Here is a 15,741-nt window from a genome sequence, read left to right as displayed (position 1 = left end):
CAGCTTCAACATTACACTTAAAAAATTTTACTGATTGGATGTTACCAATCCACTAAAGTCACTGGTTCAACAGCTTGCAGAAGCAATCCATTGGCCTAAAATTTGAAGCTCTAGCCAACACCCAAGAATACTAAAGGGTTGGCACATGGATGGCAAGCGAGAGAAGAGGAATGTGGAGATAGTGGAACTGCACCACCCAATAAAAATGTGTGCAGTAAGGGGCCCAATAACTTACATATGTCTCAACATAAAGAAGTTGGGTCGGGTGCCATAATAGAAAGTGGGGATTAGGCGGTGTTGGGCCAAAATGAAAATAGCTTGGGACTATATGACGAGAATGTGGTGAAGGCTTCTCAACTGAAAATAATGACTCTGTCCTATGTGCAAGCCTACATGTAACTAAAATTCAACATACAAAGAAGAATAGAGGGAAAGAAATTTCAACAGAATTGCCACAAGGTGAGGAATTCTCTAAACAAGGGGGATGTATGGTCAATTCAAATGGATTCATTGCATTGTGCCATAGCTTGGTGAGACTTACAGATGCCAAGGTAGAGGATAGAAAAATATGGAAAGTGGCAATTTAAATGTAGATGGAAGTCTCGTATTAAATGTTTCTAACCTCACTGTCAAGATATTCCGAATGGAATAAGAGTTTCTACCGCTTGCGGATGAGATGGGACAAGAAGTGTGTTAATTTGTTTTTACTTTTTAGTTCCTTGTTTGTCTTTTTTTTCTCTCTCTCTCTCTCTCTTTTAACAAAAAAAAAATGGCCCATTAACGAGGACAAAACTCAAAACAACTACCCACGATCAAAACCTTTTTTTGGGTGAAACCATTCTCAATGTCAAATAGTATCTTGTATGGTCTAATTCTTTCTAGACATGAATAGTGTGATAACAATAACAAGAATAATAATATTTGATCAAACAAGAATAATAATAACAATAATAATAGTTCTTTCTAATTACTTGTTGCCTTACTCAAGACATATGGTCTTATAATGAGTATGGAAAGGTAAGCTGTGTCTCTCAGTAGTTCTCGGCCAGATGTTTACTCAGAAAAGCTTTAGCCAGATTACTGAAGCTCACACTAACTTCTTCAGCGGCTGCATACCTCCTAATGACATCAACAACTTCGGGCCTTAAAATCTCCTCCTTGTTAGATTCGTTACAGATATAATAAAGTGCCCCAAGTGCATAATTTACCTGGTATCAGATAAATGTATTTTTTAATTTACCAAATTGTAATTGAACCTTTCATGGAAGTAAATTAACTTTAGAATGTACTTAAAATGTACAGGTCAGTGTAACTTATGGAACATTACTTTGCAAGTGCCAGAAGAGAATGAGTGATAATGTGAGTTATGTAATTATAAGCATCCCTAGAATAACAGAATGTTCTGAGAAGTCAAAAAACGTAAGTTTCAAATAATTAAATTTCATATAAAAAAACACACAAATATTTTTCATATATAATAAAATACATTTAGTGATGAAGTAGAAAACACAATCATGATTGTAACAGAAGGGAGGAAAATGCTATCAACAAAATTTTTGAATATTCGTGGTTTAGCAAATCCCCTTTGGTCTGCAAGCTACATGATCCACAACTTAGGAGCCATCAAAGTGAAACAATGTCAACAAGCAAAAAAGCTCTTATACTTACAGTGTTCCTAACTGGGCTTGATAAACATTGGATTATAAGAGGTATCCCACCAAACGTAGTTACAATTGCAGAATTGGCCGGATCTGCTCAAAATTTGTTATTTTTGTAAATAAGATAGACGATTAGGCAAGAAATAATGATATCACCGAAGATAAAGTCACTAGAATTACCAACACAAGAATTGCAGATCCCTCCTATACCAAATTCTACAAGCTTTTCATTGGGTTCAGTTAAGCAGTCAACGAAAAGTTCCAAAACATTAAGCTGCAATATTATGCAAGTACATTCTAGTTAATCTTGTGCAGCTTTTCTGGAAAGAAAACTGATAGGTCCATACCTGACGCAAGAAGTTGTAGTTGTAAGGATCATAGGCAAAGTTGGCCAAATTTGCTAAAATTTTCTCTCTTGTTTCTGCAAACAGAAGAAAATTCAGCAACCAATACAGACGTGAATATTATAAACTAACAAAAAAAAGTTACCATCCTCAGATGTGTTCTGAAACTGAGTCACCAATTTCTGAAACAACCATTATCCATCAAAGGTCCTCCGTCCACATACAAAAGAAATTACCACAACACATTCAATATAATGGTACATTGAATTGCAAATAAAACGTTTTCATTATTATATCATAGTTGAAAATGAGAGAAAGAGAGAGGGGAAGAAGAAAAAGCACCTGAAGGAATTCCACTCTGGAAGTTCCATATCTCCCAGTTCGTTCTTGTTGCCTTTGGTCATTGGTGAACATGTATGCTGGCCTTCTACCATCACCAGTAAAAGTATAAAAGTGAGAAGTTCAGAAAAGAAAATTTTATTTATACGGAAATTTAAGATAAAAAGGACAGGATGTTATCAATATGAACCCCATATTCACAATGTTATAAAAATTGACCTAGTCATCAACTCAGTCAAGGTACCAGACACACACACAACACAGATAACCAGTGTAGTGATTTACCAATAGTTTATTGTGTTTTGGGTTATAAACTCAGTGAGGCTCAACTGATTTTACAGCACTTATAATTTCTATGCACAATTGTATATCAGTTACCACTTCTGCAACACTTATAGTTTAATTGGTAATTGCCTTCGCTCATACCCAACAAATTCATTTTTTTTTCCGAACACATCAACTATGCTCCATGACATGCAAGCGTCCTTGTACCAACAAAAACAGAAACATGGACAATTTATATCATAATAACCAACACATAACAATAGACCAATAGTAATATCAGACGATGAATTTGGAGCTGAACAATTGATCCCCATTTGATGGAAAAGGGACAACTTTGCCTCTATGCTAAAATAAACTGATAAAAATGATACTGTTGCATATAATAGAATTAGAGCTTCGGGACATAAATGCAATTGTAACATTACTATTTACTTCCTTAACCTTTCTGCCCGCGTCTTTTGGAATGCATGCACAATACACAACTGCCACTCAACATGAAGACCTTCTAACGAAACATAGAAAAAGACGAGCAGAATCGTAAACGGAACAACAATCTACCTATACATTAATCGCACCACCTTTTCGCACATTATTGCAAACTCCCCTATATTCGGTATACTATTTTATAACAAGACTATTCATTCACTCACCCTTTGTTCTGATTGATCAATGGATAAATAACTAAATAAATAAGAAAATTCACGATGCGCACGTACGACAGATGGAGGAAGATGAAGAAAGGGTGAGCGAAAAAGCGGGTTTCGCGAGAATCGAGAGAGAACACAGACCTTTTGATCGCGCAATCGCGTTGGTTTTGATCTGGTGGTGGTTCTAGGGTTTGGGTGAATACGTTGCTTTCGTTTAACGCAAAAAAAGGGGATTTCAATTTTTCAATTGGGTGGGTATTGGGAGAGTCCAGAGCAAAAAGAGAGATTAGGGATCAGATTTTTGCTTTGCTCGCATGTTTTGCCCTCATCTAATGCAAGTTCAGTGAATTCTGGTATGAAACTTCCAATAAAAGGGTGGAAAATGGAAATGTTGAGATTAGAGAGAAGAAACCAAGTCTAGATGTGGGTGCCTCAGCAAACCAGGGAAAAAAATATAAACACCGGTCGGTGGAGACGATGGATATTTGATTCTGTTTTTAATTTTTAGTTAAAACTCGATTCAGAAAAAAAAAAAGTTGATTATCACATTGCTTGATTTATAAAGAAAAAAAAATAGCATCATTTTGGAGATTTAAGAAGAAAAAATTGAAATTATAACTAAAAATCCCAACCCATCTCCAGGAAAAAAATTTAAATTACCACACTACGCCTATTTTCAGCAGTTCGGTGCTTTTAGTTTTTTTTTTTAATAAACATAGATAAACAATCTTTTTTAAATAGCTTGTAACATTGTTTAAAACATTACTTAAATAGCATTTTTTCAAAACACTAACGTAAAATCTAACTCCCGTCACACTTATAATTTAATAACCTAACTTAAAATCTTCTAGAAGGTAGCATCTTCAATACCAGCTAATTTTTTAACTTCAAATTATCTTTTCAACTAATTTTATCTAAACTAAGAATCCCCACCCATCTCCAACACACATTTCATTATTTTTTTAGCATTTCTATGATGAATATGGTAAGAATATAAAATATGAATTTAGTAAACTATATATATAAATTCACAATTAAAACCATCGAGATATATACTTCAGTGCTGCTATATAGCAGTTTTAAGATCAATGACTCGGCTCCACTATCCCATACTGAAAACTACGAGTCTACGATTCATACCTTTTAAAGGTAAGAAAAGGTCTAAAATAGCAACTACCATCCAAGCATCTTTCATCATGTCTTCACGCAAGTGTTTCAAAATATTAATCAAATCAATCAAACACACTTGTCGCAGTACCAATGCATCTCTCTTCAAAATCAAGTTCACCCAAAATAAATTCTACAAACTCTAAGCCACCAAACACACCTTAAATGATGCCAGATTCTTCAATTAGCTAGCATCTAAATAATTGATCAAGAATAGTAAGCAAAATTTTGAATTCGTTGCACTATTTTACAGTCATCAAGACACTAAGCAAAATTTGTTGCTGCTAAGTCACAAATGTAAGATTTGATGTCACGTATGAGAGAACTGTGACATATTAAGAACTAATAAATAAAAAATTGATTAATGGTAAATAAAGTGGAACAATTTCTAAAGATGTAAAGGTAAGTGTTATTTGATGAGAATAGTGACTTTAACAGCTAATGCACACAAGGAAGAGTATTAGTCTCTCAATACTAATACTCCCATCAAATAACAATTATCTTTAAAAATTATTTCACTTACCATTATTTACAAGTTAATCCGTAATAATTAATTATTTATTTATTAGTCTATATTCTTAATACACATTAAATCCTACAGCAAAACCATCACGGAACCTACTTTAATAGATTATCCATATCTTTGAATACTTGCAAGTTGCAACGAACAAACGAGGAAAATGGATTTCCTTTCTCTAAATAACAGGATTCACTGGAGTGCAACGAACAATTTATAGCCATTGATTAAAATCAATACCTGAAATTATGATTAAATGTAAAAGCAATTACGCGCTAGATTATAAAGTTGTTTAAATCTCCCCATTCTTCAATCAAGGCTATAATTTCTCACTTTTTACTTTTCATAAAATAAAATTTTAGGGCAAATTAGCGTCTAACCATCGAAAGTCGAAACCTCATTATCCCTAATTAAAATTTTTGGGTAACTTAGCGATCTAACAACACGCAAATCTGAAACCAAATTCATCAGAGATTCATAATCACAATCACAAACACGCTTAATCTATAATCGCTCCAATTCAGCAACCAATTTAAAACAACATTAACCTATCATATCATCTCAATAAACCACCTTAAACATCCAATATGACAAAAATTTAACCAAAAATTCCAAAATCTAATCTCAACACAGCATTATAAAGTATCAATTAAAGCAAGATCCAAAAGCATTTGAATAACAAAACTCGATAACATTACCGCTCAGAACCACCTGTTCTTCCCGGTTTTGAACCTCTCCTCGAGCAGCTTCTTGGTCTCCTTGAGAGCAGTGGCCTTCTTATCCTTAGCGTTGAGAACGTCGGGGTTAACCGCGTCCTTCAAGTCCACGTCAAGCGTGTAGCGCGTGGGCATGAGGTGCTGGTAGTTGACGAGCTTCACCAACGCCTTCACGCGCGACTTCTTCGCAGGGTACTTATTTATCCCCGCCACCAAACACTGCCCGTAGGGGCGCTAAGAAATTTCAATCTAATAGTAAGTTTTGAGATAAAAGTATTTAATTAAAAAATATTTTTTATTTATAAAGGTTAATTATGAATTTATTATTTTTATTACATAAAAAATCAAACTCATTCCTTCTTTTCTTTACTTCTTAACCCCTCAATCAATCTTATATCTCTTCAATTTCTTAACCCCTCATTCAATCTTATATCTCTTCAATTAAAATATATTAAATAAAGTAATAAGTTGTGTATAATTTGTGACCGTTAATATTAAATTAAAAAAGATTAAACTTACACATCTAAAAAATACATCATATTTTATGCTTAAATCTATTTTGTTTATTTAAATAAACTGATTGATTAAACATTTAGGTCCCATGCACAAAGGAACGTCCTGTGCTGTTCTCTTACATATGCTGGTGTATTTTAAAACATTGTTCGGATGGATTATTGATTTTAACACTTCTTTTTTCTTAGGCCTTGATTTGTTCGACAGGGGGACACAATGCTATTGTACCAAATGACATGAAACTTATCACCAAACTTGTCATTTTTTTGCTGTTCTAAACAGAATTCCAAGACAATGGAGTAAAGATCCACACCAAGACATCCTCTCAACAAAAAGACTTCTTATTTTCTTTACCTATCAAACATGGGAGTAGTAAAAACACTAGACCATATAGATAGATAAGATACGGTCTGATACAATTCATTCTTTAGTTAAAGTCATCTGTCTTCCTCACAGGTCCTCTGGGCCATTAATTTCCTGCATATTACAATTCAATCTTTAGGCCTAGAAATTAGAATCCAACCTCGTGCACAAACAAATGCATATATCTAAGATACCTTGTCTACAATGGCAACACCGTCGGGAACTTCCAGCTTTACACCGGGCTTTGATACAATGCTGACTTTCCCCTGTAACAAAAAAACAACATAAGAGAACAAAATGATATTATTTTAGTCAAAAGACTTTTGGTCTCTCTTCTTATTTTTTAGTTTCAGTTCATCCACTAAGTTTATAATGTTTTACTTTAATCCCTTGAGTTAAAGTTGGTTCTTCTATTAATTTATCACCTAACTTAGTTAACTTACATTCCTTCGTTAGTTTATCACACTAACTCAATCAATATAGTAGTGATGTGATAAATTGTGAAGATGCCACATCATATAAACGTTTGATATGAGAGAAACATTTAAACTTAAGAGATCAAATTGAAAATAAAAAGTAAGATGAGGAAGCAAAAGGATATTTTAGCCTATTATTTTTCATAACTCGTCCTCCTTTGAGGATGAAATTTTTAAAAGATGAAAACAAAATAAGTTACTGTTAGTCTGAATGTAAACTGAGAACATCACCATCACCGAATAGTTGACCTGGGTTAGTTTGGACAAATTTAGGTCTTATAGTTGTCCTTCACTTGGGTTTTGGTCCCCCTATAATTTATTTTTCTTGAATATTTAGCCCCTATAGTTTCATACCATCAGGTTAGAGTATAGTAATGAAAAAGAGAATCAGGATCATTTTCTTTGCAGGGACCAATGCAATTAATTGAAAAATATAAGGTTTAGTAACCAAAACCAAACAAGGAAAATCATAGGGACTAAAACTCAATTATAGGAACCAAAACCAACACTGAACAGTGGAAACTATGGGGACTAAGGGCCTGGTTTGATAATCTTCTTTAGAAGTACTTCTAAGAGAAGAAAGTAATGAGATGAGCTTTCTCCTTAAGTTAAAATGAGCTCTCCATTAGTTAATTTGTAGAAACTCTCTCATGTAACTTCTCTAAAAGATGAGGACATCTACAAGTTAGCTAATAGTTAACTAATGGATACCTCATTTTAGCCCATAGAGAAACTCATTTCATTCTTTTCTTCTTATTTTTTCTCCTAGAAGTGCTTCTAAAGAAGCTTATCCAAACATGCCCTAAATTAAACTTGTTAAACCATAAAATATTTACCTTATTTTCTTGGCAACAATCCAATTTACTTTAAAACATTAAAAAATTTCTAAACTTAAACAAAGAATTTTAATTAACATTTCAAGTGTATGCAGTTTCAAGATTTTAAATTCGCCATTGAACATTAGAAAAGCAATTTTGAGCTTGAGTAACAAAAGGGACAAAATGTAGATGCAGTTCTTTAGATACTTTTAGCATTGTTCTCCAATCAAAATTGGAGTTTTACTTTGGTAATTTGCGAAATAATGTTCATTAAAGGTCAACATATGTTCTGTAGATAAAAACTCCTTTGGTTGGAGAACAATATCAAAAAGTACATAAAGTACTGTATCTAAGTTTTATTCTTATTAATACAACTTTAACATTAGTCATACAAGGGGAACTTTTATGAAGGTTTCTTGCATTAATCGTAACAGTATTACAATTATCTCATTCATAAAGTAACCAAATTATATTGAGGTCAGAAGTTTAAGATAATTTTAGAAATACTCAGTTCTAAAATTCTTAAGTTTGATATTTGAATTATTAATGTCAGTTTCACACTTAAAATGAAACACTATGTTAAAGAACAGAAACTAATGATCATATCCAATACCTTGAGGATAACACCAGCTCCAAACCATACATCACCAGCCACTTTTAGACTGTCAAGCTCAACGATACTAGGAATTGACTTGAAGCGGCCCAAGAAGTTGCTAACCTGTGAAGGAGACTAAGAAAATGAGTATCATGGTTACCCTCTAACACAAAGTAGTAAGTTATATTGATCTTAACCTTCTTAAATTCTGGTCCCAGTTCAATAGAAGGGTTTTCAGGATTTTCCCTAGCTTTGTTCCGAATGACAAATCCGTCTTCCAAAGTGTAGAGGTCAGACTGAAAAAACAAGACAACTAATTATGTCAGATAAAAGACTCAAATTTCCAAGCAAGATTCCATGCCTTGAATCAAAAAAGTTAAGAACCTGGACAAGAAGCAAATCTGAAGTTGCCTTCACAGGAAGGAATCGTGATCGAGGAACATTAATCCCAATAGCCTTGTCAAAGAACTGTAGAAATGATATGAATATATTAGCACTAAGAAGAAACTTACTCATTAATATGTTACTAAACATTGAGTACCCTTATTGCAGCACCAGCTGCAGTTTCCAGCTGAAGAACTTTTATTCCGTCAACTTCCTACAGATCCACTAATTTTGTCAGCAATTTCTCCACCAAATATCAATTGTCAAACAACTAGCCCACAATAGAGCATCCTACAGAATGAATGACAGATAATCACTTGAAAAGTAATCAATTTGAACCTTTGGATTGGGAATAATTTCCATCTTAAGAGCATCAGCTTCAACAAGCCTTTTAACTGCGTTTAAGTTCACCCACCTGTAGATTATTGTCAAACACCTACGTATGAGTATATAATCTAAAACAATAAGAACACTAACCAGCAAAACTTACAAATTATTTGTGTTGAAAATTTTGAACTTCTCTATTGACTTGAACTCATTGACCTGCAAGACAGCATTACATTTGAATGTAATAATTGGCAAATCTCTTCTCTAGTCTCCACCAAAGTTAAGGCTTAACATCATTATTTACAACATGTTCCAGCTACCATAAATTGGGTCAAAAGAATTGCAAAAGCAAGTATTATCACTTACCATCACAAACATTATATCATCAATGAGAATAATGAATATCTTTTTATAGAAAAAAAAATGTTAACAGTTCTTAATTACAGTTCACGTCTTCATATCATCAACAGTATCCACTGCTTGTGAAGTAAAAGATGTCATGCAATTGCATTGAGATATGAACTCCTTATACCTATCAATTTACTGGTGTTTCCTTAACATAAGTTACCAAAGTAACCGCTGCCAATGTATATTGCCATAAAATAACTTATGTATCATCGGTAGCCTTCAAACACTTTCCAGAAAGGAAATCTCATGAAAATGACAAAAAGAACCATGGTTTATATTTTTTCACTTTCTTTTTTGAAAAAAGTGTATCCACTGATGTCACATCTCCAGTCAAAGATCAACACATTAACTTCAGTTCAGCTTAGTAATCCTTGATTAGACCACAAAATAATTAAATCAAACAAGCCAATCCCATCTCAGTGAATGTGTTAATGCTTAATCACTTCCCTTCTTATTCATAGCATTATATTTACATAAAATAACTAAATAATTTATTTTTAAAAATTGCCTATGCTGGGAAGAGGGAGATGATCCAAGAATAAGAGACAGATTTAGTGGCTTACATGTTCATCGGGGACTTGTGCAATTTCCAGGAGCTGCATTAAAGAATCAAAGATAAATGTCACTCAATAGAAACATTCTTGAGATTTCCATTGGTTTTGATTTTATCATTAGACCAAAAAGAGAAAGAGAGCATGATAATCGTTGAACTCTAGATGGATTTTTTTATATTTCTTTTTTGAGATATAAATTACAGAAAGAATATATTACACAGAAGCAAGTTTACAGAGAGAGACTTGAAAAAAAAATATTACTAGTGTCTGAAATAATCAGATAAACCTTGGTTGTAAAGAAATAAAATCAGCAAGATTACATGCCTGAACCCTTCCTTCGTAAGAAATCAAAGTGCCACCCTTTACATCAGCCAATGTTTTGGGAGTCACCTGCATAATAGACAGGAAAAAGAAAAAGAAAAAATATATTAAAAAGATGTGTGAAGTCTGAAAATAAAAGTTACACAATAACAACCATCTTTCCTTATTACCTCCATACAGTATTCATTCTTGTTCTGGATCAAATGATTCAAGATTTCTACATCAATGAGTCAAGTACACAGATGGCACCAAAGACACTGTTTTTGTGTATAAATGATAAGCAATATAGCCAAAAATCATTATAAACAAAACAGAAAGAACCAATGAAACTTAAATAAGGATACTCAAGTCAACTATAGCTCCCAAGTTATCCGAATTGGCAACAAACACATACTCTTTACCCTGTAAGAACAAAAGGAAAATAAAGATATAATGATGATAATGATTATGAAAAATAAATAAATACAGTCAAACTAGAAACAACTTGAGCTCTAGGATCAACCTGTGACAATAGTGCATCAAGTTTGCCACTGTTCAATAATGATGGGAAGACATCACCATGGCCAGGAGGGTACCTATGCATAGGAATTAGTCATAAGCCAAACTTAGACTCCATTAGCTGATAAGCTCAATGTTGGTTTCCTATCTTGAACACTTTCCATTTAAAAAACAACCATAAAGCATAGGTATCACTTCCAACATAACCAAATACAATATAACTTGGGTCTAAGACATACTAATATGATTACTTTTAAGTTTCAAATGACATACAACATATATTAAACTGTGACTAATTGTATCCTACTATATGTCATTCAGGTTTACCCTCACAAACCTAACACTCGTGGCAAGCGTGAAAATTTTGGCCCAAAATGTTAGAGGAATGTCAAAAACAGCCTTTACAAAGTACCAATATTCCTCCAAGCAAGAAAAGTCAATTACATCCAGGCCAATAAGTGCTCAATGGTGGATATATGGGGTTTAAGTGCTGGATACAAGTGATGCATACCAGAAGCAATAAACTCAGTTGGATGAACCTCAAAAGGTGCATAATTGCTAATGAGGGGAGTTCAGTGCCAATAATGTGTTATTTATCCAGAAAGGTAGAGCAATAAAGTGGATCTGAGGATATTTTTATTTATCATAAGGTTGAGATGAAGCTTAGATGATTCCCTAAAATTTAACCCAATGAGATAAAAATTTAATGAAGACATATAAGTTACTTAAAAAAAAACACTGATTTATGCAATAAACCTTTGGATGTATAGTTTTGATTAATAATTTTAAACCTTATTCTTCATCTTGGTACCAAAGACATATGAATTCATCCTAAGGTTTCTGCTATCAGCTATTCCTCTTCTCAAAAAGAGAATTTTATAATAATTACTTCTTTTCATAATAAATCATCTACTTTGGCACTTGGAGACAAAAAAGACATGGGTTGGGGGCACAGAACATAAGCAAGCAATCCATCAAAATATGAACAGTGAACAATGCTGAGTTAAGCCACATATTTGAAAAAGGAATATAGTTGCAGTGACAACCAGACACTGAGCAAATATTAAGTACAAATCCATAAATAGGACAAGTGATTGGGTCAAGAGATATGGAAAAAATCACCATGGAAGAAGTTTGCATGTCATCAATGACACTCCAATGCATATAGACCAGGTACTCTAAACCATGTTAGGCACTCTACAAATAAAATTTATTTGCTTGAATATTTTGATATCTTAGATTTACATCTAAATTATCCATGCAGGCATGTCTACTTTATCAATGCTAATTCAGAAAAGATAGAAGAAAGACATAAATCTCGTGAAAGTTGTGAAATCAATGCAATAATATAGTCGAGTATAAAAATAAAAACAATGGCAAAAAGTCATACCATCCATCCTTGTCAGTATGCCCTTTGGAAGGCAATGGCAAAAAGTCCTCAACAACCAATCGAGGATACTGGCTCTGTATAAATTAGTATAATGCAACAAAATATCAACACAAAATGTTAAATTTCAAACTCCAGAAAATACATAATATAGTAGAACAAGAAATCAGACTTACAGACCTGGTTAAAAGTATGAATCTCAATATTTGAGTTTTGGTATTTTTCAACAATCTAAAAACAGTGAAATTGTTAGTTTACGAGCAAATTCAGATTATAATTCTACTCGGCAAAAGGAATAAAAAATAAAGGATAAGTACCTTTTGAGTGTCATCATGAGTGTTGAATGAATTCATCAAAAGCAAAGGAACATTGCTTCCATATTTGGAATTGAGATTCTACATAAATGTTGAAAGAATTCATCAATGGGAAGTCCATATAAGCAGGGGGGAAACATAAAAACCAAGCAAAAGGACTCAAGAATAACCTCAATTTGGATGACAATTAAATCTAGAAATGTCAACCCATCACGAACTTCAATTACAGATCTGCATTTCATTCAGGCGCGCCAATTAAAACTTACCAAAAATGGTGATCTAAGAAAATAATCCTTCAGAAAATTTTTTAACCCGGCACAGGGCTTCAAATTACTTTTCAAAAAAGTTGTTCGCATTTTATTTTATTTTGTGAAAGGAGACACATAGATGTGCTTTCAAACAAAATGCCATACATATATTTTGAAAAACTAAAGATTAAAAATCAACAAAAATCATATATATGATCTCAATCCTAAATCTCGATTTAAACTTCTGTAATCTAAAACAAAGAATAATATCTCCAATCAGGCATAGGCATAGACATACTTAGGACCAGTGCAACCCATAGTTGTTCCCAAGCCTCCATTTAGCTTCAACACCACAAGCTTGTCCAATAGATTCTTCACCTCCGAAGAACCTGCAACGATTTCATTTCATATAACAACACCGAACTCTATTTAAAGCATCAAATCGACGAAAGCAAACAACAAAACGTGATGATTCGTTACCTTCAGGAGTTGGCGCCAAAGTGTCGTAAGGCACAACCACTTCGTCCGTAGGCGTCTGGATCTTGCTCCATTCCACATGCTGCGCTTCGCCACTGCAACATATTCAAAGCAAAGCAACAGAGCTAATCAGAATAGCTAAAAGACGAGATTCGCAGAGATCAACAACAATCACGAATGTAGAAGAGGTTGTTTCGTCTCGGTGATTGATTGGTTCACCTGAGATAGCGGCCGACGAGGCTGATGAATCCGTTCTTCTCATTCTCACTGCACGGAAAGAAAAGAAGAAAAAAACACGAATCAGGTTCCGATCTCGCGGATTCGCGCGAAAACGGAAACGAAAATGGAAGAGAACGAAGATAGAAGGATTGGAATTGAGAGAATGAGAGACCTGATTTCGTTCAATCCGGCGACGGCGGATTTGAGAGCGGAGAGTTTCTCGGCAGCGGTGGCCATTGCGGTGGAAGATTCGAGAGAAGAGTGAGAGAGAGTGAAGGGTGTGGAGATAATAATAATAGAGAATAGAAGAGAGGGTGTGGTGGTGGATTTAGAAATTGACACGAGAACAAAAGGCCAGTGTAGTTAGTTCTGGACAGAATATGCTTTCATTGCACCCGAATATATAGATATCAGGGGACCCTGCTCTGAAAAAAAAAAAAAAACTGGCGCGGCTTTCACGCAACGGGTATCTAAGGTAAGAAATTTGGTGCTGTGTGTGAACGAGCTAGGGGGGGTTTTTTAAAGAGGGGTTATTGCTATCATAATTATTATGATAAGTTATTGCTATCAGAATTGTTTATGATAAGATATGATAAGTTATTGTTATCATGATAAGTTATTGCTATCGTAATTATTTATGGTAAGTTATTTTTATCATAATCTATAGACTAACTTATTAAGTAATTATTTTTTTGGTTTTTTTCTCTGTCCCTCCATTTTTTTCACTTTTTTGTTTTGTTGTGATGGTCACGTGTCGCATTACATATGCAGTTTGATATATTATCTTTATATACGTCACTTTTTGATTTACAGATTTCAACTTCTCATTTAATTTCCTGAATTTTCTTTAATGGATTTCTTGATATTTTCCATATGACAAATCAAATTACTTCTGTCCAACAACTAGAAGTTGTGGGTATGTGGTGGTTTCCATCCATCTTTTTTTTCTTTTCATGTGTTACTTCTGATTAATAGATTTCTTGATGTTTTTCATATGAAGAATCAAATGGGTTTCTTCCAAAAACTAGAAGCTGGGATATGTGGTGGTTCTCATCTATCTCTTTTTTTTAGGAAGTTTCTTACTTTCTTTCTTTTCTCATCCTGCAAGTTTAGGACTACATGTTTGGTAAGGCTTCTTTGGCTTAATTTCTTTTTTAAAAAAATATTCTAATTTTTTTTGTAACATTTGGTTGTTTTTTTTTCTCCTAACTTTTGAAGGACTTAGCATTTGGTAGAGTTTCTTTAGCTTAAGTATTTTTTTTATATTTTTTTGTTGATGCTTTCCTGGGATTTTTGGGTTTTTGTGAATGCATGGTTGGATTTTTTGTATCTTTGTCTTTGAATCAGTTTCTGGTGAGGTTTGTTTGGGAGAAAGTGTGGCTAAATAATTTTTTTCGTATTAATATACATCTCTATGTCGTTTTCTTGCACGGTGAGTTCCTTCACCACTGCATCGATATTCATTGGTAAGTTTGTTTTCTCATCTTATTTTTCATTTACATCTAGCTTATTGTTACAAGTATTTCATATTTGTTTTTTGTTTTTAATTTCCCTCAATTTTCTTTAATGGATTTCTTGATGTTTTACATGTGAAAAATCAAATGGCTTTTGTCCAACAACTAGAAGCTGCGAGTATGTGGTGATTCTCATCCATCTTTTTTTTTTCTTTTCATGTGTTACTTCTGATTTATAGTGTCACAACACTAATGTGGTCTATGAATGAAGATAAAGGTGATAACTGATGTTACAATTTAGTTATGATGGGGGAGCTTTTGCTATGTATTAATGAATTGTTGTGAACTTTAGTGAGTGTCATACTATTGCAAGCATGTCCTGTTCCATGAAGAGTAACCTACAATTTCTAGATTGATGCACACACCAGTCTTCATAGCAGTGTCCTTTACTCAAAATAGACTCTAAAAGATTGCATGTTTGGCCTCTACATTTTGTGTTGGGTGTATTGCATGCATTGAGTCTTGGTCCTTTACTCCTCTGGTGTTACAATAGTTATTTAAAGTCCAAAAATTTTCATCATATTTTGTCACTTTGAATGTACAGTATCACAAATAATTTGTAGGTTATAGTCAATTTTGTTTCCTATTATTGTCTTTGATATTCTGTGAGCTGATTGAACTTGGCTGCATATTGTCTAGAATTGGACTATTT

The 15,741-nt window shown here is 33.5% G+C and overlaps 2 protein-coding genes across 7 annotated transcripts; both read right to left on the bottom strand.

Moving 5' to 3' along the window:
* Positions 1 to 847: 847 nt before the first annotated feature.
* LOC100790639 (armadillo repeat-containing protein 7-like) lies at positions 848 to 5,942 on the bottom strand. Of its 6 annotated transcripts, none has more exons than XM_006595494.4 (7): positions 5,669 to 5,942; positions 2,345 to 2,429; positions 2,148 to 2,184; positions 2,006 to 2,079; positions 1,839 to 1,932; positions 1,669 to 1,751; positions 848 to 1,208 (listed from the first exon to the last, which is right to left on the bottom strand). In XM_006595494.4, the coding sequence occupies exons 1-7, from the start codon at positions 5,806 to 5,808 to the stop codon at positions 1,032 to 1,034; spliced, it is 690 nt and encodes a 229-aa protein (XP_006595557.1). In that variant the 5' UTR covers positions 5,809 to 5,942; the 3' UTR covers positions 848 to 1,031.
* A 487-nt stretch (positions 5,943 to 6,429) lies between these two features.
* Positions 6,430 to 14,069, bottom strand: LOC100790112 (UTP--glucose-1-phosphate uridylyltransferase). The gene is made up of 21 exons (XM_003544916.3): positions 13,748 to 14,069; positions 13,576 to 13,623; positions 13,360 to 13,451; positions 13,178 to 13,268; positions 12,802 to 12,862; positions 12,635 to 12,712; positions 12,498 to 12,548; positions 12,321 to 12,394; positions 10,935 to 11,007; positions 10,777 to 10,834; positions 10,603 to 10,649; positions 10,436 to 10,501; positions 10,121 to 10,153; positions 9,313 to 9,365; positions 9,162 to 9,237; positions 8,980 to 9,036; positions 8,823 to 8,906; positions 8,636 to 8,734; positions 8,457 to 8,561; positions 6,744 to 6,815; positions 6,430 to 6,663 (listed from the first exon to the last, which is right to left on the bottom strand). Exons 1-21 carry the CDS (start codon positions 13,810 to 13,812, stop codon positions 6,637 to 6,639), a joined length of 1,410 nt encoding a protein of 469 aa, XP_003544964.1. The 5' UTR covers positions 13,813 to 14,069; the 3' UTR covers positions 6,430 to 6,636.
* Positions 14,070 to 15,741: the final 1,672 nt, after the last annotated feature.

This window comes from Glycine max, chromosome 14 (genome assembly GCF_000004515.6).
Source record: "Glycine max cultivar Williams 82 chromosome 14, Glycine_max_v4.0, whole genome shotgun sequence".
NCBI classification, from domain to species: Eukaryota; Viridiplantae; Streptophyta; class Magnoliopsida; order Fabales; family Fabaceae; genus Glycine; species Glycine max.
The sequence above is the reverse complement of the archived record's forward strand: the minus strand, read 5'-3'. Positions and strand labels throughout refer to the sequence as shown.